This window comes from Rhipicephalus microplus, chromosome 4, assembly GCF_043290135.1.
Source record: "Rhipicephalus microplus isolate Deutch F79 chromosome 4, USDA_Rmic, whole genome shotgun sequence".
Lineage (NCBI taxonomy): Eukaryota > Metazoa > Arthropoda > Arachnida > Ixodida > Ixodidae > Rhipicephalus > Rhipicephalus microplus.
The window spans coordinates 11,772,309-11,799,387 of record NC_134703.1 but is presented as its reverse complement, the minus strand read 5'-3'; the positions used below and the strand labels follow the sequence as shown (position 1 = coordinate 11,799,387).

At 40.1% G+C, this 27,079-nt stretch overlaps 3 protein-coding genes and 1 long non-coding RNA gene across 10 annotated transcripts in view; 1 reads left to right on the top strand and 3 right to left on the bottom strand.

Moving 5' to 3' along the window:
• Positions 1-996, bottom strand: part of drn (zinc finger AN1-type doctor no) — a 30,244-nt gene extending 29,248 nt beyond the window's left edge. Inside the window, exon 1 of the mRNA XM_037422406.2 lies at positions 855-996. The gene's annotated coding sequence lies outside the window, so the exon portion shown is untranslated. The remainder of the gene's footprint in view (positions 1-854) is intronic.
• LOC119171624 (uncharacterized) lies at positions 109-10,762 on the top strand. 3 transcript variants are annotated; one of them, XR_012894830.1, is made up of 4 exons: positions 109-512; positions 5,706-5,810; positions 5,905-5,974; positions 10,085-10,762. It is a non-coding gene; the product is annotated as an uncharacterized LOC119171624 (long non-coding RNA). The 3 variants fall into 3 exon arrangements; XR_012894831.1 differs by lacking the exon at positions 10,085-10,762 and adding an exon at positions 6,082-6,235; XR_012894832.1 differs by lacking the exon at positions 5,905-5,974.
• Coq9 (ubiquinone biosynthesis protein COQ9, mitochondrial) lies at positions 4,510-25,850 on the bottom strand. Of its 5 annotated transcripts, none has more exons than XM_037422402.2 (8): positions 25,679-25,849; positions 23,494-23,658; positions 23,263-23,404; positions 23,094-23,184; positions 22,922-23,026; positions 22,635-22,790; positions 19,462-19,515; positions 4,510-9,321 (listed from the first exon to the last, which is right to left on the bottom strand). In XM_037422402.2, exons 1-8 carry the CDS (start codon positions 25,761-25,763, stop codon positions 9,220-9,222), a joined length of 900 nt encoding a protein of 299 aa, XP_037278299.2. In that variant the 5' UTR covers positions 25,764-25,849; the 3' UTR covers positions 4,510-9,219. The 5 variants fall into 5 exon arrangements, with proteins under 5 accessions (XP_037278299.2, XP_037278300.2, XP_075748301.1 ...); XM_037422403.2 differs by having other exon boundaries at positions 4,510-4,604; positions 25,679-25,847; XM_075892185.1 differs by lacking the exon at positions 4,510-9,321 and adding an exon at positions 16,309-16,433 and having other exon boundaries at positions 25,679-25,848.
• Positions 23,686-25,662, bottom strand: LOC119171620 (glomulin). The gene has a single exon (XM_037422401.2). It carries the CDS (start codon positions 25,638-25,640, stop codon positions 23,832-23,834), a length of 1,809 nt encoding a protein of 602 aa, XP_037278298.2. The 5' UTR covers positions 25,641-25,662; the 3' UTR covers positions 23,686-23,831.
• Positions 25,851-27,079: the final 1,229 nt, after the last annotated feature.

Genomic DNA, 27,079 nt, shown 5'->3' with positions numbered 1-27,079 from the left:
TCGTCACATGACAAAAACCTCGCTCGTCATTGGACGAGACCCAGAGGCGCTGCTAGCGTTTTTTGCCCAAGAAAACCTACTTCACTTCCTGCGATGACGCCAGCAGGTTTTCCGGTAGCAGTGACGCAAGCACGCAAAGGAAAAAAGAAGTGCTTTCGTATTCACCTTAGTTGACGTAGGCGCTGAAACTCTCTGAATTCAGATGGATTGCGCGACTACCAGTACTTGACTCATCGTAAAGTCGTTAAACTGATCGCGTTAAACCAGAATACTAATAACAGCACGTGATTGCGTGGTAATGAACCCGTTTAGGGCAGCCACCTCCGATATGCCATGGCTGTTTACTTTTGAGTGACGGGTTCTCTCGAGTGGCAAACAAAAGTCTAACTTATCGAGAACTCCAGGAAGCAGTAACAGAGAACGACCGTTGAGTTCTGCAATCTCGAGGAGTTTCTAATTTTTGCCCCTCTACCAGAGAACTACGCCACCGACCTGAAGGGAGCACACTCAAGGTGAATTGCAAAACACCGCAAACCCGAAGTAGTTGCCAGCTTAGCAACGAATGTGTTTGCGTCTTAACGCTTACAGTCTACTATAAATGATATCAACCACTCGAAATGATAGCATTCACGTGAACGAGAACAATATGCGCCTTCTCAGCTTCGATCGCTACCATGGTTTTTCTCACCGAGGTGGTTCACCTCACAACCTGTTTCCGAAAACTCGCAACCAACACTCATGCCTGATTTTTTGTTTTTTATTGGCCCTAGGTTGTAAGCTTTGGTTCGCTGCATGGTAGCGTAGGCTCGTATTAAAGTCGGCCTTTAGTTGAAGATCATGGACAAATTACGTACCGTTCGCGTCGAGTGCGTCCTAAGCAATATGCGCATTTGTCTCCCATGACGTCGACGTGAGGAGGTAGGTTAGACGAGAGAAAGTGCCCCGGCCGTCGTTTGCAGACATGCTGGCCGTGCAATTTTGACACACGCCTTCGGGCGAGATTTCGTTCACAGTGACGGTGCACGTGCTCTCCGTAGTACGCGAGAGGGTAGGGCCCTTCTATGTAGGGGGTACTGCGCGTTTTCTTCGTCGTGCCCGCAACTGATCGTGAATTCGTGGAAGCGACGGCAAATGTGGGAATAGCTGTTTCTGCTCGGTATGGTGAGTTGTGTTGTCTAAAAGCTTTTGCGGGCAAGGTTCTGTTTGGCGTTATGCACATAAGTGGCGCTTTCCGTATCGACGACAACTCGATGAAACGGTCGTGCACTTTTTAAAGAATGGGGCCAGTGCACGTACCCGTTCAATAACTAACCGCAATTTGTTGTTACGGCTGTGTCAAATAATAAAAACATGTTTTATGCTGATACACTGATTTTTGCATTAGATAATTAATGGCTATGCATAAATTTTTCTATAAACTCATTTACTCCATAATGAGTTAACTGTTCTGTGCCGATACACAGTCATCTCTGTGGGCACTTCTAACTTTACTCACATTTAGCTCATCCGGCATATTAAAATATAGACAGAACAAAAAGGATACAATTAAAAATAGGTGACGGTGGCTGAACTGAGATTAGATTCCTACTTGGTTTGGCAGAATCGAAAAAGACCACAACTCAACTTTCTGATGAGACCATCATCATCATTTTATTTGTCCACTGCAGAATACTTGACGGATTTTCTATTAAAATGGTCTAGTTCTCAATGACAGTGCAGATGTGTGCCACAGATCAAGTTCTGTTCTGCACCACTCTTTCAATGATCTCCCTCTTTCTCCTTCAGCGTGCCAATTCGTCACTCTGCCGCCCTTATTCATGCTTTTCGTCTCTATCTAAACATTTCAACTGTCCAAGTGCCCTAGACTGGGCTGAGAAAAGTTAATTTTGTATGCCTGGCTTCATTAAGTTATACAATGCTAGCTATACTTAGGCTAATTAACTGGTGTAATAAATGGTGCGAGGCCGGCACTTAAGCCAACTACACTGCAGCTGCTTTGTAAAAGAACAGCACAGACTTGAGAAAGTGACACCCAGTTGTCGGTTTATCTATGAGTGCTAGAACCCCATCGAACAAAACGACGTGAGAGGCCACCTGATAACGATGGGACGGGCAGGTCAATCGTAGCAGGTTTCACGTCGGTAATGGTGTGTTTTGATGCATTCTGCCACACGATCTTGTGCTTTGCACACCCAAAGCAACCCTCAGACCGTCATCAGCCTGGCTACATCAAGTGCAGGACAAAGGCCTCTCCTGTAGAAGAACTGAAAACTGGGCCAGTTGGTGACAGCACTTGAACATATTTCAACACTGCGCACTCATTATTCTCTCATAAGGCCGATACTCGAGTACGCCAGCATTGTTTGGAACCCCCACCAAAAATATCTTTCCAACAAATTAGAAATCGTCCAACGCAAGGCCCTTCGCTTTATCTATTCTAAGTATTCGAGGCACGACATTGTCACTGAGCTGCGCAGGCGGGCATGCTTGCCGACCCTTGCAGCCCGTCGCCGTGTCTCTTCCTTAAAGTTTATTTTTCTTTTGTATCACAACGGTTTAAACATAGATAAAGACAATTATATAAAGCCGCCTAAGCATCACTCCCTTCGTACCAACCACAATAAGTGCATCAGACCACTCATGTCACGCTGTGACACTTTTAAATATTCATTCTTCCCGTCAGCAGTGGAAGAGTGGAACAAATTGCCACGTGAATGCGTTAATCTTTCCTCTGTAGATTCATTTGTTCGGAATGTAGAAAGCCTGTTTTATGAAGACTAAAAGCAACTTTTTTTTTTATGTTTGTGAGCGCTTCCGAACCCACTGATCACTGTACCCCCTGCTAATACCTCGATGTTTTGTGACCTGTCCATGATTTTGTACAATTGCTTTCATCGTTCAAGTTTTATTTTCACCATCATCTTGTGATTCTGTTTTTTTTTTTTCCCTATGTGCGATATTGCCTGGTTTGTACGCGACTGTGTATATTTGCCCGCCCACCCTGTATGAGCCTGAGAAAGGCTTACAGTATTAAATAAATAAAATAAAAAAAAGCTACTACATACTTGTGCTTCAATTGAACTGCTTGTTGGACAAAGAGCTGTAAATATCTGGTGATTTCAATATGACATATTTTCCATGAAAGGTTCTGGTAGGAGTGTAAGAGTACTGCCCAGTACTGCTTTATTCTCTCATTATAGCAGCACGCCCAAGTTTCCATCCGTTATAGGTCATTATAAGTTTTCTTGAAGTTTCACTGTGTGCCTTAATTCGAAATTAAGCCTATTTTCAAAATGGTGGTGTGCAATACACTCGAAAGAGAATTCAACAGGTTGAGGTCCCATCACGTTACTTCAGCTTACACATTTATTGCTAAGTCAAGATGACTACAGGCCATCTCAAATGACATAAAGCTCTACAATAAAGTCTGATTTCCACTTAGCGCTATATTTAATACAAATTCTGAGAGATTTTTCTCTTGGAGGCTTCATTACCTCCTTAGCATTATCAAATAAGTGTTTATTTCAGCAGCAGTGCATCACACTTTTATCGTCACTTGTCAAGCGTTTCATCTGCTTTAGTCATCTTTGTGAAGGCATAGAACCATGTTCAAATTTTGTGAATTATTTATAAAAATATGTAGGGTTTTACATCCCCAAACCACTATATGATTATGAGAGACGCCATAGTGGAGGGCTATGGAAATTTCAATCATCTGGTGCACTGAAATTGCACAGTACAGGAGCCGCTACCATTTTGCCTCCATCGATATGCGACCGCCACGACTGCAATCCAACCTGTGACCTACAGGTCAGCAGCCAAGCTCCCTAGCCACTGATCCACCGAAGCAGACTTTTGTGAATAATTCAATAAGGAAGTTTACAGTGAAAGTCCTACTTTGTATGTTCCATAAATAGCAAGCCCATGCCCACAAAAATGCTATTTTAAAAAACTGCCAGACCAGTTTTCAATAAAGTTTATTCTCTATCTCTCTCTATGTGCATCTTACCAGCAGCCATAGTTAATATCGCCGGTTGAGCGCGCAGGTGGCTAGCACCAACTGTAGCACTGTATTTCCTGATGGTCATTCTTTTTCTCTCTTAGTCAGGGGCAAAGCAATGGTCTAGACATTTATCATCATTGGAATCACATGGTACAGAGTGGTGTAGAAAGCTAGTGTAAAATCAAGAAGACATGACTGCAAAACACTGGTCCTGTAGTCGATGGAAAGGGTACTCGCTCTTACCTGTATTAGTGGTCTAAGTGTATTCTCAGAGGAACGTTGGTGTTTGTAGAAGACTATCACCATAAACCATGAGTAATAAGACACTTCTTGGCATTTGATGTCAAATAAAAATATCCTACAAAAACTGATGTTAAAATGCAAAAAAAAAAATCTAGTAACATTTTGGACATGACATGCTTAAAGGTAGTGATCAAGGCTAAAGTTGAAGCCTGTAACCTTTCAGTATGAAATGAGAATACTAAATTAATTATGATGAACATAAGGAGGCTTGATCATCTTTATTTACAGCAGTTTCTTACCAAAATACACATCTAGATAGGATCTGTTAACGAGTGTTCATTCCCAGCACGTTCTTTAGCTGTGGAAGAGAGAAAATTAAGAGTTATAAGGAATCACTGAAAAAAAGCCATCACTGGACAATGCAAATGGGGATCACACTCGTAGCATTCTATAACATTTGTATAAAGTCGATAGCGACACAATAACAAGGTTCATAAAGATGCTAAAATTAGTTAAATATTTTGAATAAAAACTAGAGATCTTAAATTTAATTTGAAGTGTTCAGCTTCAAAGCTGCACGTGGGTTACAAAAGAATTTGCATGGAGAGCTCTCTAACAGTTTCAAGCCCCTGGGCTCCTTTAATATACATCGAAATCTCTGTACTGCAGTACTTTTCATATTTTACCCCCACAGTAAGGTGTGGAAGCTGTATAGGCTAGCAATTAAATCTACATCGTGCTCAGCAGCAGAACGCCAAAGCTATATGACAGTTGCAAAGACTATGTATGCTACAAATCTTGAATCTTCTTAAGCAGTAAGGCTGCAATGAGTCTTTGATAGAGCATGTGATCACTTAAAGTAGAAACTCTTTGCAACATATGTAAAGTCTTCAATTAATTTAAGATACAGCTCTCAGTGAGGGCTTTGATGTCAGCTAAAAATTGCACTTAGAAATGATTTCAAGCCTCTAGAGCATCACTCTTAAGATAATCAGTCTTTGTGTATAACTTTTCAAAGTTCATGCATGTCTGCTAAAGTTTTTCAAAGGCTCTCAAAAAACAAATAAATGAAGAGTGCAGCCACACATTTATGAGAATCTGAGCCAACTATAAGGTTTACAGTGAAAAACCAGAAATAGGCTTAAAAATTGTGCTTGCAAATGCTTCAAATATGTGGCAGGTGCATGTACTCCATGCACACGCCACATACTACTACACCATGGCTGAAGTAACAGCGCATTTCACTAGACACTGCTGAGCACTCGAGCAGTTCAACTAATCATGTGAAAAAAAGGTTTAAAGCTTTATAAGTAATGACATCGCTCCACTACACCACCACACTAATTTTAACTGATATTAAACCTTAGTTGATGTTTTACGTGAACTTCGTATAGTGGCTGAAGTGCTCAGAACATTTCATTGTGCCATGAGTCGGTGTACCTCTATTTTGCATCAATAGATATACCTTTCGGAGAGAAAGAGGTGTTTGATTATGTGATACATCTCCCTTGACCCCAGCAACGTCACAAAATAAAGTTTCAGCTCTCTCTACACTACATTTAAGGTAAGTAACTTTCCTAGCTCTCCTGCTTGATTAATGATGGTCAGCAGTGGTTTACCCTTTATTGCCAATGCAAAAGGTGTTCACTGCTATGCAGCAGAGTTGTGCTTGAACCACAAACTGCAAGGGACCTTATGATTATCATCTGGTGCAAAAAGCAATACCAGGTACGTTTATTCCATAACTTGTCAAACCAATCAGTCTTAGGGTTCACCACTTGAGCAGCATACTCAACGGAATACATGAGCAACAAATGAATCCCCCTACTTTTCAGGTAATGCTTGCCATGAACCATGCAATGCAAGATTGATAAAGCACCAGCCTAAGAAGATTGGTGATGTAGGCCTGTATTTTTCTGTGATCAAAATACTCAAAGAAGCCCGAATTCGACAGTTCCAACTGATAATTGATGCAGTAGACTAGCATACTTTGCTAAGCAAGGTGTCAGTCAGGAGAAAATTCGGCAGATCCCACATACCTTGGGAATCGATGTTATATATGAAGCATGCGCACGCAAGTTGAATATGTTGTAATTTTTTTATTAAGTGAAACATTACAAAGTTGAACTAAAGATATGTACAAATGCACATACAGACATACGTTAAACAGCCGTATATGTTTTATATCACCAGTTGTTTACAGTTGCGTAACCATGCCAATAGCAACATGAATATTTGCACCACCAGAAGCAGTAAGCTGATATAAAGCGCCGCTGCTCATGAGGATCGTAGACACTCTTAGACATTCTACATAAATTTAAGCGGATGACACCTAACTACAAGTGATGTTAACCCGACATGATGGCTGTATTGTAGGAGTACATAAGTAATGTTTATGAAATTGGAAAGCCAGCACCGCAACCACAATTGGCGTTTCACGAACATTAGGGTATGTTTGAAAGGTAGTTCCGAGACCTGGCGTGGCCTTTCGACCCACAACAACAGATGCCGGGCATGCGACCCACTGCACTGCGTTCACACACTTTATAGTCTTTAAAAAAAAAATGCCCTTTATATCTACCACTGTCCTCTCACAGCGTTCTTGGTAAAGTGCAGTAATGCGTCATGACCGTGATATCCGCAGTTATTTCCTTTAACACATCGTTTTTAAACATCCGAGCCATTCAGCGCATTTCCAAGAGAAGTGCAATTTTGTCAACGCCTTAACACACCCTCAGGTGCCGACCATACCCCAAGTATTGGCGTGGCTCACGGCATCCATTTATAGCAAAAATAGCTGTGCGACGCCTGCCGGATTCGCCTTGCTGTAACTCTACATTCTTCACTCATGCTCGCCCTGCGAAAAATCGCAACCGGCCAAAAGAAAGACACGACGCGCATTGAGTTTCCCTTTGGTTGAGCAGTGGTGTTCAATAATACCAACATGCTGCAAATAGGCGACATTGGTCCCAGTTCGGCATCCAATCAATCACACTCTTCTGTCTGTCACACTGCTTTCTCTGGTTCAGCTCTCATCAGTAACTACTACGGCTACTACAAGCTTCTATGACCACAATGGTTTGTTCAATCATAAATGATGGCTGTTATAATTGTTATGGAGATGTATGACTGAACCTCAATTTGGATGCATCCCTGTTAAGCAGTTATATAGCTGTTTAGACAGATGAGAAATGCTAGGGAAGGAAAAGTGGAGAGGTTGACCAGGCCAAGACAACTAGTTTGCTACCCTACACCTTGGAACGGGATGGGGGAGATTGAAAGAGGAAGAAAAATAGCATTTCACACAGCACAAACATCAATAGAAATTGTGCAAGCACTCTTATATCAATATACAGTAAACATTAAACTACTTCTGTAAACTGAACTTCTGAACACATTTTATTACTTTGATGTTTTACCGATTCCTACGACTAAGGGATCAAGCATGTTTTTTTTACACATTTTCAGAGCTGTACGTTACAGTTGAAGCGATGCTCCTCAATAGAAAGCTCCGCTGCCACCTAAGATAATACATTGAAGACTGTATTGAAAGAATAAACACCAATATTCACTGCATACGGCAACACAGAAAACATCTAAGTAGTTGTACTTCTAGTACTTTATTCTTAAAACAGTGCTATTTCAAAGTATCATTGGTGGAGTGAAAACTTGGTCGAGTGCAGTTATTGTGGAGTACAGTTATTGGAGAAGTGCAGTTTATTATTCAATCAAAATACAAAGGTTCATGGTTAGCAGCATGCAGGAGAGGGCCCCAAAGTCGAGCGAGTGGAGTGAGACTCGTGGTCAACGATTACATAAGAATAATAATCTATATAGCATGTCAAAATTACACAACACAAAGATAAGTTAATTGTGAAGTTACTAAAAAATAAGACAAAAACACCTTCAATGCTATCCGAGTGCATAAGAATTAGTTATAGATGTAAATATGCACATCACAGAATATAAAGCTGAATTACAAACATTTTGAAGTTAGGTACACATTTTTACCAAAAAAAAATTATTGTTGACAATCTAGTCATACAATATGAAATTTTTACGCTCATGTTTGAATGTATGCACTGATGATGATCTATTTAGGGTGTAGGATAAGTCATTTGATAATTTGTTACCCACAAAGCAGGATGTCATTTAGCCATTGTTGGTGTTACATTTAGGTAAAAAAAAGTTGTGATTATGGGCAAACCTAGTGCTATTGAACTTTGAGAGCAATCTGGGCTAAATTATTTGCACACCTGCTGTTTGTTCAGTTGTTTGAATAACATTATGATTAAGTGAAAATTTAACAAGCCAGACACAGTAAGAATGAAGTTACCCTGAAGGAGTGAAATAGTATTAGAATAAAAATAACTTTCGGTTATAATACAAATAGCTTGATTCTGGATGTGCTGAGTGGATGAAAGAGGAGTGTTGTATTTCTCCCCCAAAAAAAACGCCAGGCCTGCGCGAAAGGCGCAGCACAGAAGCATGAAGAACGGCATTTCAGAGCCTTTTCTAAACGCTATTTGGGTAAATGCTAAAAGCACACATGCAAGGTACCTACTACGCCATAAATATCCATAATTTCTGCATAGTAGGCCTGCATTCAGTATGCTATTCTTCGGAGGAGCGTGGTATCCGCTAAACACTTGTACTGAATTTTGTGTTGCATTCAGTGGCTGACGAAGATGAAGAATTACGCCTGAAGCGGGTATGTGCCGCAGTTAATAAGTGATGAACAAGCTTTTGCAATGTGTTGGAGCATTCGACGACCCAACTGTTATGCAATTCGCATTTGTGTGACGCCTGGTTGTTCCTTTGCTGTTATAAAACGCTTTATTACTCATTACAATGCGATTGCTTTGCCGACATCAAGCCTGCCTAAGGCAAGTTTGCAAATGAGTCTCGAGCACCGGCGCGACTCAGCGGTAAAATACTTGGCTGGCACGCAGTGGACCCTGGTTCAAATCTCACTATGTCACCACATGTCTTTGATGTTTAGTGGTTAGAGACACCGGCGGTGGCAGACAACTACGGCGCTGTGCGTGACCCATGTGATTCCATAACAGCTTTCGCTGTAAAAGTAATGCCATAGATGATGTGACTTCATATGAAGGCAAAGTATAAAAACAAAACATTAAGGCATCAAATGAGGAAAAAGGATAACACTTAAAGAGTGCTCTTATACCAAAGGCTTGTTTTTTTTTTTTTAAGGAAAACAATGTGATTACTAAACTTCACATAATGGTCTAAATATATGCCAAGAAAACACACACAGTCAGATACAAGAATGAATTCAAATGATGGTCAATGGACATTTTCGGTCTGACAGGAAGCACTTTTTGAAAAATTTTACAAACCATGAACTGAGTTTCAAGTTGGTTTAAGATTACATTATTTAAATGAACTAATTTGACAACATCGGTCAGTCCGCTCTTCAGCTTAGTGATCAGAGCTGTGAATAATTTATGGGACATTGAAATAGTTGTATTGTCAGCGTAAAGAATTTATTATATTTTAGGTAACCAAATCTTTTTAAAACATGAACGCAGCTGCATGTGCACAGCCTATTGTAAAGATTACAGAAGGACAAAGGCTGTTGAGAAAAAATTGAAGGCTGAGCTATATAGTGACAAAATTGCACTTAACGTTTTAATGGCACACACTCAGTGCTTTTTTTCTGTCACTGTTATAACTGTCTATCACAAGTACAACAATTATTGCTGGGGTTATTACGATTATTATTTTGAAGCAATTTATGCTGTAGGTACAAAGTGTAGATAGCACTCTGTTTGCACATTACCTGTCTAACTATGCAGTATTCTTTTTTTTTTTTAGGAGCGAAGCTCCTTAGGCCTGCACCCTGCCGTCACCATCGAAGCTGCAAATCACACAAAAAGTATGGAGAAAGCAAGCATAAAAAGACGCGAAAGGCATTGCAAGCAGCTAGTTCTTGCATGTCTCAGCTCGCTGCAGCATGTGTGTCGCCTCTGCAATTAGCTTCGGCAAAGCGCAATTGAGAGCAACGGTGCATTGCCGTACCCAATCCCGCGGGACACAGCTACTGAAGCAAAATGGAACAGCAGCGCCATAAGTTCATGCGTCAGCAGTGTGTGCTGGCTCCAGAGCAGAGCTGCGAAACTGTATTGGTTCTAAAAATGTTGCCCTATCCTACCATTTTCATGAAAGCCATCAGTGAGATCAGGCGCATACCGTAAAATGCTGAGCAAGTGCACCCCCCCTATGGTGAAGAAAATTTAACCACATTTTGAGGGGGGCACTTACTTGGTCTAAGACCGAAATTCAAGATGGCGGTGGGAGTGCCGCTAAAAACAAAAAAATGCACATCCATGTTTGTAATGAAATACTTTACTTACATTACAACGAAATTTCATAAAGAATTTTGTTGGATATACATTCAGTGTACTCATTCTTGCAGTTCTTTATACATAAGCAATGTTCATCATGAAAAAAAAAAAGTGGCCGCATAGGAGAAAGAGAGGGGGGGGGGGCACTTGTTCGGACGGGGGCACTTGCTTGGCACTTTACGGTAGTCGTTTGTGTACCCTTCCTAAGGAGCTTTGCTCATCGGTTTTATTTGTACACGGAACTGCTAATTTTTTAACATGAAGTCGTATGCATGCGACGGTCTTCATTTGAGCTGCCTTTCACTGTCGCCTCTTGTATATAAGGACTGTGGTTCAGTCAAGCCATATATGACAGCTTTTTTGGCAGCTATCCCGTCTCTGTACTTTCTTGAGATAGAAATAAATTTACTTATATTACTCGAAAAAACAAGATTTCATCATGAGTCCATGACATGACTCAATGGAAGGTTCCGTAATTTCAATCAGCACGGGTTCTTAGGTGCACACCTAAGTCTAAATACACGAGTCTCTAGCATTTCCATCTCCACTAAAATCATAAATGTCGCGGTAAGGATTATTCCAAGTATAATGACCACAGAGATCTTCTGTTTTCCAGATTACTCATTTTGCCTTTCGATATGCTATAGAAATTAAAATTAGCCAAATTTGTATACACGGTTATTAATTACAACCACCCTTTCAATGTGTAGATGTTCTCTGCCCCTTCCCGTTCCACCACACAATTAACCTTTGGTAAATGGAATATTACACTAACTAACAACATATATGGTGAACGAATTTTACAGTTTGCTGATATTAAGATTTGGAATGCTATACCTTTTGAAATAAAAGTGAGTTCAAATTTCACTGAGACACTAGAAAAACACTATTTAGAGGAATGTTCGGACTTATTATAGACCAGTCATGTTTAGTACGATGACTGTTGTAATTTTATTATGTAAGTAAAGGTTGATATTATTCTTTCTTTATTTATTTTTGCTATTTGTGTGATTATTTAATGTGCTGTTCTGCTTCTTTGCATATTCTTTATTGATATCATATAACTTCTTTAGTTATGCTTTATTAAAGTGCCCTTATAAAATGCATCTTTTTGGTCCCAAACTAGCCAAGGGTCCACACAGTGTGTGCAAGCTTTATGGAAAAATTGTGAACAATAAAATTCCGATTCCAAACCCACAGGTCAGCAGCCAGGCATAATAACCATTGTACAATGGCAACTGCCATTTCAGTTTTATGATAAGAAAATAACACAGTCTCATACCCACCTCTATTTCCTTATTATAAAATTGATTATAGAGTAGATCAATGGAAAACAATCATTATGATAGGTTAGTAACATGCTGGGTTTCATAAAATGCAGCTCGTTAGAATTTATGCTTATATACTTTATAAAATGCAGCTCGTTAGAATTTATGCTTATATACTTTATTTCTTGTAGTGAATAATTCCAAATCCTCTAAAAGATGCTACAGCTGGTGAATTTATACTACATTTAGTGATACAGAAGCTCTATTACCCTGCTAACCTACAAATCATTAAAAATTCCATTAGTGCTGTTGAGTCAAGCGAGTACTTTACACCTCGCAGCTCTGGCTTATTTGCTGCTGCCTTGCATGGTGGCAACAGCTATGTCCGAGAAAGTGACACACATGTAGGTTCTCTGGTGGCCCTATTCCATGTTGAAGTCATTCTTGTAGCAGATGTCCAAAAGTTTGAATCTGCAGTCATATACATTTGTCTTCTTGACGTTTGCTACTGCACTGACGATTTCCTCATGTTTTGTTCCAATAAGCTGACATGGGACACATGTGAAGCACACCAATGTCCTCCCAGAAATCATGCCTGATGTTCCAGTTGACCTTCAAGCTACAGGAAGCTAGGCACATTAGATTTCTGCCGCTCTGCCTGGATTTAGAAGAAGTCAAGTTTGTTTGAGTCAAAAGACAAGGGTGACAAAAAAACTTCCAATCATATGATTATTTCCATTCGAGAACAGTCAAAAAGGGGCTGGCATTTGCAGTCTTCATATCATTCTTAGAAAGGTCACGCCTTCACTAAATAAATCAGTTTTCACGAGCAGACCATGGTACTTCAGAATAGTGCTAGGAAAATTTGTACACAACTTTTAGGAGGAATGTGCTCCAGAAGTTTAATGCATTACTCAAGCAAGGTAGATGTGGCAAAATATGTTGAAACTTGGAAATCTGGCATTGTGATTGTTCTATATGTTTCATCATTTCAAGTAGAGTGGAGACAGGCAATGCATTAAGCTGAATGGCTTTGCCCCTAGTATGTGCATACCATGGCTGGAATTGATGGTATTAAATTGCAGGCACTGAAATTTATCACAGATATAGTAGCTATGGCACTTTCACATATTTGCAACCAAATTCTAACCATGGGAATCTTCCCTGATAAGCTGAAAATAGCATAAGTCTCTGTTATACACAAAGGAGGTGATCGAAAGTCATTTTTGAATTATCTTTCAATCTCTGTTTCAGAAAAGTCATCAGTCTTCAGCAAAGTTGCTGAAAATGTTATCAACACATGCTTAGCTAGCTTTTTTGAGAAAATAAATGCAATATAAAACCAGCAGTATAGATTTCAGAAGGGAAAATTAACAGAACGGGTCTCGCTGCACGTGAAATATGAAATAATAAACAACAAAAAATTAACGTTTCACAGTGGGACTGTTCCTGAACCTAAAAAATGCGTTTCATTCAGTTAATCATAAAGTTCTTTTGCCTAAACTGCCAAACTATGGAACAAGAGGCACCCCTTTAGATTTGATCAAGAGCTACCTATCATCAAGAGTACACTGCACTACTGTGAATAGTGTTTCATCCAGGTACATAGATATATGTACAGGCATACTGCAGGGCTACATTTTGGGGCCACTGCTCTTTATTTTGCATATTAATAATATAAGTCAACATTCCTTGCACTCTTTAAATGGTTATGTATGCAAATGACACAAATATTTTATTTCCTGGGTGTAATATAGATTCAGCAGTGAGCCTAGCAAACACATGGCTGGCTGGATTGTCTAAATGGCTCATAGCAAATAATATAGACCTCATTGTAAACAAGACAAAGTTCATATTATTCAGGCCGAAAAACAAGATTACTAGAGGCCAGTTTTTTAGGTACTAAAAAAGTGTGTGTTAGGCACCAAAGACAGGCACGTAAAACACAGTTTTAGGCCTTCAAAATCATAAAAATAGGCACGAATAATTTCTACAAAAATTGAAATGATTTAAAACAATGATGTCGGTGACTTGTATCTACGACAAGAAGCAAAAAAATGATAGTTTAAGATAGCACAAAGGTACCAACCGTTGAACATAGGCATGCATTTTGCCGTGCTATTCTCAGATCAATGTCTTTCATTTTATTGCCTAGCATCCACCGTCCAATAAACAATATTCTGGGCCTCTTTCGTTTTGTCGTGGCTGGAAAGGGCAGCGCAGGAGCAAATAACCAGACCACTGATACCCCAGAAAGGAGGAATGCCAGGTCTAATCGCGTAGAATCAATTTCTCCCCTGTCGGTGAACACCTAAGAGGGCCCCTCACTGGGCTTCGGCATTTCGAGCTGATAAGCGTATTGGATGCACTGGGCACCCAGGATCATGCCTGTGAAGATTTGCAACACTACATGTCCCAGAAAAACTAAATTTCTACGGAATGCCACTTGCCCTTTTCGCGGGCGTGTACCCCAAGAAAGATGGAGTGATGTACATCAAGGAGTGGCCCTGCTTTTACATCGCTTCTTCACGTTGACATTGGTGCTCTGACGTCACTTACTATACACTCTTCATCAGAACATGGTTAAATGCTAGCTATATCTAAAAAAACACATGAAAAATGTCCCGTCTCATGATTGTATCCTGCATTTAAAACAGTACCTCATTAAGAGAAATGCATGTGACATTATTATAGTTGGCACGTGTACTTTGTGTGTTTTGTTGTGTAGCATGATTGAGGAGTACTTTGGTTTGGGCTAGCTGCTTCATATCATTTTGAAAGGGAAGCGCAAAGACAAATGGGAAAGAAAGACAGCGCTCTTTGTCTCTGTGTCTTTCTTTTTACTGTGTCTTTGCGCTGCCCTTTCAAAATGAGTGTAACAAATAAAAGCTGGGAAAAATAAAGCACGCAAACGTAATGTCAGCTTGTTATTATTTTTATATGTGTTTTCAATGGCAGTGAGATGCTACACACTAATCGGCCCTCTTTTCGCGTCCGCCTCGGTGAACTAGTGGCTAGGGTGCTTTGCTGCTGACCCGAATGCCGCAATTTTGATACTGGCCGCGGCGGTCGCATCAAGATGGAGGCTAAAAGGTAGATGACCGCGTACTGCGCGATGTGCAGTGCACGTTATGAGGCACCAGACTGCCAAAATTTCCGGAGACCTCCACTACAGCATTCCTCATCATATCGTGGTTTTTTGACGTAAAACTGCATGTACTATCACTACTACTACAACTACTATATACTATGACTACTACACCCCTATTTCGCTCGCGTTCGTCTTCTCGTCATTCCTGCATCGTGCCTTTGCCAACCCTGACAACGCTTAGCTTGTGTTTGGTGAGTCGTCTCTGACCGCAGTATCAGCAGAGCAACATCCTGTATCGCGGTCATGATACATGATCCACGCCAGCCTCTCCTAAAGTACGCGCACGGACTGATCCATTCCACAGAAGCGGGTATTACACAACAGAGAACGCCAAAACGACACAACATTGATGGTGCAGATGCACACGTAGGCTAGAGCATGTCATGCATGCGTAACCTTGCTTAAGCATGATCTTGGTGTGTATGCATCATGTGATCCTCCAGCCCCGATACCGAAGAGAGCAGGGAAGGAACTAGGCTTGAGATGGCTATGTGGGGCGAGAGGCAAGAGATTCAAGCTTGCCTCTTTGCATCATGGTTTTGTGGCTCGTAGCGAACCAATTTGAAAAAAAAAAAACACCGTGGTAGAACCCTTTTCATTGGGCACGCAAGAACCTCTAGAGTCTAAACTTCTTGTGTGACCTAAAGAGGGGTGCTTAAAAAAGTAAATTACAAACAAAACAAAAGCCACGTGCCGATCACATTGTTTACCCGAAGGCGCTGCGGCAGATAGGTTACAATGTCAATGAAAACATGCCTTCATTGATACAGCACACTTGTTCTCCTTATAAGCCATTTCATTCAGTCATGAATACAACAAAAATGAAATAATATAAACATTAGATCTGATACGACATTCTAAAATCTTAAAACAATTACAGTTGCACGAAAATTACTGTTTAGGTACATTCATTTTCGAATGTGAATTTTACCATTAAATCCTTGGCATAGGAGCTTTACGCATAGTTTAATTTGACGCAATGATAAATTCGCATACTAGTTCATTTTTCTTATTGGTACAGCTGTCATTTTTTGAGTAATGGATTAGGGCAAACCTTGCAGCCCTGTTCTGTATTTATTTATGTTTTTCACTTACAGACAAATACCAAAGAATCTCATATGGCACAAGCGTATGCAAGCATAAGGTGAATGTATGCTTAATACACTGTTGATAGTAAACATGTTGGCACCTGTCTCAGGTTTCGCTGTATATAGTATAATGATTTGGCGGCCTTCACCACTCCTGAATCAGCATGAGCGTTCAATGTCTGGCCCTCCATGGTCTTTCATTCGTTCTCCACCTACCCGTGGCTGCACGGGAAAACCTGCTGTTTCTTTCCCACCGCAACAGCTAGGTTTTTAGGGCGGTTCTTCAGTTCCTTCAGGACACTGGACAGCTGTCTGTAAAAGACTGTCGCCGCGTCCTCATTCATAAACGCCACTCTTATTTCTTATCCCATCTTCCATTCTCTCTCCTCATTCCCCTGCAGACGCTGAGATATGCTTCCTCTTAGGGCTGAAGAAATGGCGTCTTTTACACTCCTCATGCTCCTTCTCCAATCGCTCGAAGCATGTCAGCTCTTGTGGCGTAAAGTGGCCAGCAAGTGCCATTTCAGTGCGGTTAGCGTTTTTTTTTGTTTTTTTGCAGTTGTTAGCAATAGAGGACTTCGTTGTGCTCCATAGTGTTTTAAATAGCAATGTTGCCTTTTTGGTAAATGACGGTCTCAAATCGTGCTCGAAAACAAAATTTGGGCTCAAATAGCACTCATATAGGCGTTGATTTGGAAAATAGGCCTTTATAGGCACTTATAGCAATTTAGACACGAACACCAAAAATAGGCATTTATAGGCACTATAAAAACACCATAAAAGCCCTTCTCAACCTCTAACTCATGCTCATATATCAAAATGGCACGATAGGAACGCAAGGAACAGAATAAGCATTTGCCTATAATCCGGTCTCTAATAATTACTTTTTACAATAGTGTTATACCACGCATGGACTCCATACGAATTTTAGGCGTAATTTTTATTGATAGGCTAACTTGGACAGATCATGTTAATTGTGTGTTCTAAAGTTTCCAGTTCTGTTGGTATAATCTACAAAATGAAAAATTTCTTGCCATTATGGTTTAGAAAATAATTGTACCAAGCTCTTGTGCAATCATACCTTCATTACTGTCTATTGGTTTGGGGCAGCATTACGCAATCTCGTTTGCAATCTCTATTTGTTGAAAAAAAGCTATTTGTGCCATCAGTAATATGAATTATCGAAACAGAACAAACACTAGAGCAAACTGGTTATACTAAACATACACGACTTGAAAACCTTGCAGTTGGCTCTTGAGACACATTGCTTAATTAAGAATGACACTACCTTTTCACTAACTTTACATGACTCTCAAAAACTTCAGCCATATACATTCCGACACGTTAGCTACAAGAATAACAGGATATGAACAAACTACGGTTCGCAAACGTTGCACTACCAGATCACAACACTCTTGAACAACAACAAAGGTATAGAAGAAATAAGATGAAATCACAAATCAGAAAAAATAATGAAATGCCAAATAGTTCAACTACTTTTTTCAGTTCTTTTTTAATGTTCAATTTAGTGCATATTGCCTGCTATTTGTGCTTAATGTTTTCAGTGTCAACAATGGTATGTTTCATCATATATTTACTTATAAAATGTTATATATTTACTTGTACTTACTTTATATTTCGATATGTAATCAAAGTAGTACATGAAATACTACTTATTAATGCAAGTTTTTCAGTTGCTTTCGTTTTTGTTGTCATCGCTTATGCGCAAAACTGTTGTTGTTTCCGATGGGAGGACCTCGTCAGACGTGAATGCCTTTAGTCCTCTCTTTCCGAAGAGTAAATTTTTTTGCACTTGAATAAAATAAAAAAAATAAAAATAAATAATCTAATGCATGGATAACAAAGCTATTTTGAGGGAGTGTATAACTAGATATGGGAAGAAATGCCATACTGGTACAATGCAAACTGAACTGGGAAAAAAAAGGGGGGGAGGGGGTGTCAGAAAAAATGCCAACTTGCAACTCAGTTTATTACATTGAAACACCCATGAATTTATACACCAGAAATGAGATGTGCGTCAAGTATGCTACACAAGCAAATAATGTTATTTCTGTACAAACTAATAAACCAAGCCAACAAGGCTAAAACAAGATAAGCAACGAGAATATAAAAATTGGTATCCCTTATTCTGTAATACTGGTACAATACTGGTACAAGCATTGCCTTTTTTTTTTTGCAAAATATGCTTCAGCTCGCCAATGCAACTCTTAGCTAACATAGATCCATGTCAACAAAATATGGCACACAGCCACACAAAACACAATGTTAGAGCAAGTGCCAACGCTCATCTGTACTCGTGAACTTTTTCCTTAATTTTATTTTGATCATATACAGAAGATAGGTTCTTATTATTCCACAAGGATGATAGGGCACACTGAGTGCACTGAAGTTAGTTCCACAGTGTTACTGCCAGGTTCTGCACGTAAGCTTATTAAAATAAATTACTTTTCGTCTCGTATCCCAAGTACAATACTCACAGATTCAAATGTAACATCAAGGATTTTAGTATAAATACTGGTATGCACTATTGCTAGAAATAAAAATGCCATGTCACGATGAATCTGGTCTCAAAAGATAATGTTGGCTCTGATCTATGCGTTCGAGTTGAAATTACATCAACATGACCCGAACCGAAGATGGTGGAAACTAAAGTATGAGCATTACTTAGCCCTAAATTGTCCTGTCTCAATCCACAAGTACGGTAAATGTAAGCATAAAATCTTCTAGTTGTCAATATCAACATTTTCAAATTATGCTCCTAATATGATGGGCTATAACCTGCCATCACAGTTTGCTTTCTTTCTTAGTTCCTGAAATTTACTTCCTCATTAACCTCTTGAAATCACTCTGCTTTTTCAAAGCCAGTGCTTTTTCTTAGTCTAGCAGGCAATGTTAGCACATGTGATTGCTTATCTGGGGAGGACATATACATAACCTGGAAACAACGATGTGCCTTTGTCCTGTTCAAGCAGTAATGGGTTTATTTCAAGACAACCAGTCATGTAAAAGTCTTTTAACTTTGCATTCTTGCTTGATAACTGGCACTAAATATTTGGCTATAAATTAAAAGGCACTTCTATAATCATTGAAACCTGGCTGACAGTTCCTACAAGATGTTAATGATATACAGTTACACCATTTATAAGAGGCATGCCCAAGGCAGCAATTCTTGTCTTTTATATGAGGTGTGCCTTATAAGCAGGGTACCTCATATACATTTTCTTATTAACCCGTATTTTACTGTAGGTGCACTGGTGTCTTGTACCCATTTGTCTCTTATGTAGGGGTTAGACAGTTTATATTGAACGATGAAACTTACCGTAGCAAATCCCAATTGAACTACATCCTTTGCAGTTCCACTGACTTGATTAACCTATTGTTGATAAAAGTTCAACTAATGTAAAATGTCTCATTTAATTTGACATGCAGGTGACAGAACAGCTGTTACCAATGACCTGAGCAAAGATACAGTACCAAGAAAAATGTGGATAAATGTGAAACAAAAGAAAAAAAAAACAAGAAAAAGCTGTGATCAAAGCCATTTTCCGTTTTTTAAATTACATGATTCATTTCAAAAGGAAATGCTCAATCAAATGGACAATCTGTAAATGAGCATGACAGCATGCAAAGTGACATGATAGCTTATTTGATAGTGACAGAGATCACAGATAAACTAAGAAAATACAAATTATAAAATAGATGCGAAAATGGCTACAAAAGCCAATTAAAGTTTCTAGATGCCTCATTTGTAAATGATCTGCATGTAGCTTAAAAACATAAAGTTAAAAATAATAAACTATGAGGTTCACAAGTTCACATATACCAAGATTGTCTGTATACAGCTTAAGATTAGCACATCAGTCTCTTCATACAGGTTAGATACCTCATGCTGCAGAAAATAAACCTTCACTTGGGCATGTAGCACCAAAAATTAATGAGTGTTGCTAAGTTGGTAAAGAAATATTAAGGACCTGTTTATGAGTCAGTCAACATTCAAGGGCCTTTTATAATGACACTTTATAGTAGTAACAGTAAGCTTGAAAGTTATTAACAAGTATATAAAATGCACTACACTGATTTCCTATGCACAAATTCATAATAAATTTCAGTTAGATGGAAGTAGTACCAAAACTACGAGCGCGCATAATTTGTTAAACCAAAATTAAACAGCAGGTGCTCTGATAACTACAAGGAAGTCCTCATACTGGAAATAATATAATAATAATATCTGGGGTTGAACATCCCAAAACTACGATATAATTATAAGAGACGCCGTAGTGGAGGACTTTGGAAATTTCGACCACCTGGGGTTCTTTAACTTGCGCCGAAAAATAATTACATGGGCCCCAGACATTTTTGCATCCATTGAAAATGCAGCCGCCGCAGCCCTTTATAATAAATAAAACGACTGCAGAAGGTGCTTATGTTAAAGGGACACTAAAGGCAACTATTAAGTCGATAATGATTGTTGAAATGGTGGTCCAGAAACCTCGTAGTGTAACTTTTGTGCCAAGGAAGTGCTTATTATGAAATAAAATCCCACTTTAGTTGTCTGCATCAGGTTAGCGTACTTCAAATTACCCGGCCAAACGGAACATCTCACGTCACTGTTGTTGTGCACAACGTTGCCCGGCTTTACTGTGCCGCCGCTGACACTAGTGGCAGCAGAACGAAAACAGTGGGAGCCACAGCAGAAATAATGGCAATTGAACAATTTCCTGCCACTCGATCAGAGATGGCAGACGTTATTGGTTCAACTGGGCCCTGCTAGATGGCATGACCAGTCCAGTTTAACAATGTGAAACTTGAACTTTTGAACCACTTGCGCCATTCCTCATAGTAACGTCCGGCAGTTCTTTTACAGCGAAAGCTGTTATAAGATCACAACTTCGGTCTCACGCAGCGTCGTAGTTGTCCGTCGCTGCCAGTGTCAGTAACCACACTGTGCGAAATTAGAAATAAAACCTCGTACCAATGACACAGTGGAGCTCGAACCCGGGTTCCCTGAGTGCCAGCCCAGTATTCTACCACTGAGCCACGTTTAGGACTTGTTAGCATACTTGCTTTAGACAGGCTTGATGTCGGGAAGGCAATATGATTTATAAAGCGTTTTAGAACAGCGAAAAAACAAGCAATCGTTGCACGGCGCGAATAGCATAACGAGTGGGTCGTCCAATGCTCGAACCCAAAACAAAAGCTTGTTTTTGTTCAGCTATTAACTGAACACTTCAGGCACTATTCTTCATCATCGTCAGCCATTGCAGGAATAATTGGCAGAATATTCCTAGCAATAGTTTAGCGCATACCACACTTCTCAAAAGATTGACAAAAAATAGCGTAGCGAATGCCGGCCTACTACCCTAAAATTTTTATTATAATGCAGTAGTGAGCATCAAGCAAGTTTGCTTGCAGCAGTTACGCAACCAGCCTTTAGTAAAGGCTCTGAAAGGCCGCTCTTGTAGCTTTCACTGTAACTGTGCTGCGCATTCCGTGCAGGCCTGGCGTTTTTTTTTTTTTTTTTTCCATAAAGTATACAGAAACAAACAAGCAGCATATTATTACGTCTCTTGATGCACGGAAGGTTGTTTATTTAGTGCAGCTAGTTCGATTACTCGTGATTAATTGTAAGTGGTTAGTCTGACATCATCGGGATAATTTTGAGAATGTCCAACTACGGCACATGTATTCTTGTGCATTTACGTTAATTTTTCAGTAAATAAGCCACTGCTATTGACATTGTTGTGGTTTTAAATGTTGTCATACATAGAGCTCTCACTCAGATGTAAATTGTTATTTGACTTTGCACCAATTAAACAAGCAAAAGTGGCAAGTAAGAATGTAAGGAATGTAAGTCTCGTTAGTCTCATAAGTATAACCTTGGAAGTTGTAAACAAGGTCACTCTAATGCACCGCTGGATGAAATGAGGTTTGGGATGCTATATCACATGGCCAAGAATTAGGTTTACATTCTGCAATGGTATACCGCACATATGGGGGAGGTGGGTTATGAAAAAATCCTGAGCTACGCTTCCTGCAAGAATAGATTTATTGTGTGCAAAATAAGCGCAGTGATTGAGGAGCATGCGTTAAGTTCTTTCTGGGCTCTTGAAATGGGCTTCACTTATTTAATTCCCAACTTCTCAGCCATACTTCTACCTTTTCCATAAGGTTCAAGTAGCGGGACAAACTCAATATCAATTTTATAAATCTTTACACGTGTGCACATTCCCACACTCCCAGTGAAAATAATTAGCTCCAAACACTGCTTTAAAAAGTTTGGGTTCCTTACATACTTGACTGTACCTTGTACATGTAACCTAACACTCTGTTAAGAATTGAGTTTCTTACACAAGTCTACAAGAATATACTGTCATTTTTCTTTGTTCTCCTTGCTCCACTCTTACAGCCTTTCCATACAGACACAGGTAAAAATCCATGCTTAATTGAGTTTTTTTCCTAAACAAGCTAAAGGCGATTCAAAATTACACACACCTGCTCCACACAGTCGCTAACAGCTGCAAACTCCTTGATGCGTCTGTCAAGAAATTCTTGTGTCTGAGCATAATCCATTGACTTATCTTGCAGAAACACAAGTTCGGAGCTCTGGTAGAGTGCAGCTAAAGCAGCTCTTTTCGAGTACCAACTCATCTGCAACCAATGGAAAAGCATCAAAATTTCTCAACGGTTCCAATTGACCTTCATTCATCTGCAAGTGGGAGCTCATGCACCGCAAGGAATTGTTGTATGCTGGTGTATCTGGGATATGTTGGAGACCTTACATCAGTTGACATGTCACCCGCATAGTGCCAAATGATATTCAGCAGGTCTCCCATGTTGGACAGTGCAACTGGGACATTTTGAGGCAAAGCCATGATTCCAATAGCCTGTTCAAAGGTGAAAAAATATTTTCACTATTACTCCAATGAACTAATCACAAATAACAGTATGCACCTGGACCCATTTGGTTTTGTATGGCTCAATGAGCAAAATTCTCCTCCATACAGCATCTTGGATGAAGGCAGACTTTCCCTTGGCAACACCTCTGAGTAAGCAGAAATAACGGTTAGAGCAGAATCAACCAAATATACAGCATAAGGCAGATTTATTCATGAAAACTGACCTCCGCTCAGTTTTGTGTAGGCTGCTTTCAAGTTGGCGCTCCAGTTCATCATTTGATGACAAGTAGAAATAAGTAATGAGATCAACGCTCCCACCCGGAAAAAGGCCATGTGCAACACTGGAGTATCCCAAGGAGCTGGCACCTTAGATTAGAAGGTGTTATGTGAAATGTTGCTTCCTGAGCAATGAAAAATGACAGGAAATACAAGATTTGAAGACTTGTGAGCCTTACCAGCTGCTATAGACTTCCATGTCCAACCATGCTGAGGAACAAAGTCAAGTGCAGACTTAAGAATGGCACTTTTGATATCACCAGTTGGCCCAGAAATTGGTTCACTGATGGTAGGTTGTGTTTTCTCATCTACAGTATTTTTTGTACTGTATTGAAAGTTGCCAGCTGCCAAGAGAAAGAAATGCAAAACAATGCAGTGCAGAAAGATTTTTCATTTTCATCTGTTCTTTACAAAAATATTTTTGCCACATAAGCATTAAACAATATCTGATGAATAGAAAAACAAAACAGAAACCTTACTCTAGTCACACTAAAAAACCACGGTTTCACAAAGAGACTTACTGAATTAATTTTCCAGAACAGTGACTAACACTGTCAAGGGCAAAAACTATTACACTTTCTACAAGGTCTAGTCTAGTCAGTGCAGTTTCAAGAACTTCAGCCTCTTGTTCAGGAGGTAAGCTTGGGAACAAACTATCTTCAGATTGTACTTTGCGACCTTTCACTTTTTCTTTGTTATGTTCTAATTCAACTTTATAGTGAGCTCTCGACAGATCTACAGATTCTTTCACTTTCTCCACATACTTTCTTGCTATTTCACATATGGACTGGTTCTCCTCGCTACATTCTTGACTGTGATATGGCAACACCAAAGCAAAGTATCGTATTAGGTTAAGCACTGCTAATACACAGTCACTATCATCAAGAATGTTCATCTGGCCCTGTGAGGAGAAGCTCGACAGAATTTTCAGAAATTCAAGAAAGTTTGTTCCCCAGAAAGCGTCCATATGAATGCTTGCTTTCAAAGCAGCGTGCATATCTTGGCGATAACAGTCAATCAGCAGACCACGAAATCCAGCATGCTTTTCCACTTGTAGCATTCGGCAGTAGAGGATGTACCTAGCCTCATGCTTGAAGCACTTGATGTAGTTAACCAAAGTGCTCAAAGCAGTTGTCCTAGCGGCACTCGATTGGCAGTAGATCATTACCTTACCTAAGCAGCGCACAAGGGCAATTAAGTTGGTGTTGTCCAAATCCATGTAACAAAATTCTCCCAGGCTGAGGCGTGATACTAAATTAGCACACAGTGCAGCTCCCTTTGAGACAACATGGCCTGAATTGTGCAACAACAGCACCAACATGCTTTGCAGGCTGTGCTCAAATATATAGCGATTTGTGTAAACACACGGAATGCTATCTTGCTCAAGATTTTCTACAAATATCAACCAGGCTAACACAGCACGACAAATTGGCGGTACAAGTTCAGGAAGGTCTTTCTCGGTGTCTTCTGTGTGACTTGCTTTTCCCTTGTTTTGCGTAGCAATTCCTGAGAAGCTAAGTTTTATCAAGTCTGTCGACCGTTTGCTGATATGGCTTAAAAGTCTTAGTGCTGAAAGCCGAGCGACATTGGAATGCGACACGTTAGAACGAATTCGGAGATCCAATACAGCAGTGTCGCCAAGAAACAACAACAAATATCGCAAAATCAGGTCGTTTTCTGCCATAGTGCATTCGCCAATTTTAGATTCCTCCTGCAGGTGATGATCAAGTGTGATGTCAGATAAGAATTTTGCTACGGCATTCAAGCAATCACCGAGATTTCGGCTCTCCTGGGATTCCGTGCTGCTATCGTCGTCCGCTTGATCCCCGCCACTTTTAGCGACGGCAGCACACAACGATTTCAAATGGTTGTGCAGAGAATTTAAAACGAAATCCAAGAATACCAGCCTCTTCCCCGAAATATTCGGCAGCAATTTCTGAATGCACTGAATAACAGCACGGAATACGACACTGGACTTAATCAGGTGCAAGTGTTCTAGCAAAGAGATGAGAACTTCCTTCTGCTTGGCACATGATGTTACAACTTCAAGCAGATCTTTGCAAAGTGATGCATTCTCACTTAATTCTAAGTCTACTTCCTTCTGCATAGCAGTTAGAACAGGCAAAACAAGATCCCATCCATTAGCAAAGATGGTGGCAGAGGGGGCCTCCCGGATAAATGATAGTGCTTCGCTATATCTCTGGGAATTCAACAATTCCACAACTGGCAAGACGAGAGCATGAGAGTCCATTTCTTCTACGGTCGTGTATTCCTCCATAGCTTCTTGTACGAGTCCAAGCTGTGGTCTTGAGGGATACGCGGGCATGAGAGATACGCACACAAACAGGTTCGCCACCTACTAACCTCGCAAGTCGCTGAACCAAGCGGCAGCGGGCTTCACGACTGCAAAGGGTTTGAACGTCACCCTTTGCGCAAGACAAAGAGTCATCTCACGCAGGTAAAGGACACCGCCAAAACCACTGGAACCACAGCCTACAGGCAAGGCACAGAAAAAAGGCAGGGCATAACCAACGCCTCCTAAAAAAATTATGGCTGGAACGTGAGCCGCGAATGCGCTGCCCTACTATGGTGGCTAGAAGCAAAGGTGTCAGCATCGGCGCGCCGGAGAGTGAGTGAGAATTCATCCGGATGTGGTGGCGCTGCATTCGCTTTCAAGATGCTCCTCCTCGCGCCTACGCGCGCGTATCAGTCCTATTTTGTTGCAAATATTTTACGTTATTCTGCAGATTATAACCAAGTCTACCTTTCACAATTCTGGCGGCGCGCTGTAAAGCGTGTATTGGCACTGAAAAGTAGTGTTTTCAATTCGCTTTGTAGTATATGAGCTACGAAGCTTGGAAGATAGAGAATCGAGTGACTTGTCGTGAGCTTGACACCAAAACAAAGTCCGTGCAGTTTCCACTTTAATTCCGCGATGTTCTTCGTGAAGTCTCAATGCACGTAAAGGTATCGGCAACCGTTATTTTTATGACTTGTGCAATCAAGGTCCAATTTTACAAGACATTTATTTTCACGAAATCGAAAAACATGAAAAATAAACACAACATTTGCATTAAGGTTGGAGAGAACTGCAAATTATACGAAACTCAGCTAAAGCAAGTGAATAAGGCAACTAAAAAGAACAGTAAATATACGATGATGCAATGGGCATATATACACACACGACATTGAGATTTTGTTGGCAAACATTATTACAGTCACAAACCAGTTCAGGAAAAAAATTAATTTCTGCATATGTGAAACACAGCCAGACAGTGACATCACAATTGTTAACGGGAGATTTGTAACAATGTGAGCAAGACAATAGTACAATCAGAAGAAACAACACAGTGTGAGTGATGCACAATACCATAAAATTAAACCTTATTCTCTGAGTTAACACTATCACAGTTAGGTCATACGTCTCAACTTCAAGAACTTCATTTTTTCACTTTTTTTATTGGATGCATTTTCTCCAACAATGAGAAAATGCATTCTGGTCATTGTAAAGGATCTAAATATCTGATTTGTCACTTCTAGTTTGTGGTGTTCAGAGCCGACCATTTTTAACCTCTCCACAGACAGGCAAGAGATAAGGTCTGTTATGCTGTCACTTTTCAACTTTTTAAACCCGAAGCAATATGTGAATGCATCTTCCATAGCTTTGAGCACTCTGTTAAGGACTCAAACGGGTACAGAAGGCATGATTCTGCTGGAAGCAAGCAGGAATTCTCAGAGTGAAGCAACAACCTGCTACATTCTTTG

What these genes read in the sequence shown, in the direction of transcription:
- Coq9 (XM_037422402.2), bottom strand. Translation starts at nt 25,763, where the DNA reads ATGACTCTTTGTCTTGCGCAAAGGGTGACGTTCAAACCCTTTGCAGTC. An exon ending in CTACACAAAACTGAGCGGAG is followed by an intron (nt 23,185 to 23,262) that starts GTCAGTTTTCAT and finishes CTGCTTACTCAG; the next exon opens with AGGTGTTGCCAAGGGAAAGT. An exon ending in CGGGTGACATGTCAACTGAT is followed by an intron (nt 22,791 to 22,921) that starts GTAAGGTCTCCA and finishes CATTGGTTGCAG; the next exon opens with ATGAGTTGGTACTCGAAAAG.
- LOC119171620 (XM_037422401.2), bottom strand. Translation starts at nt 25,640, where the DNA reads ATGCCCGCGTATCCCTCAAGACCACAGCTTGGACTCGTACAAGAAGCT.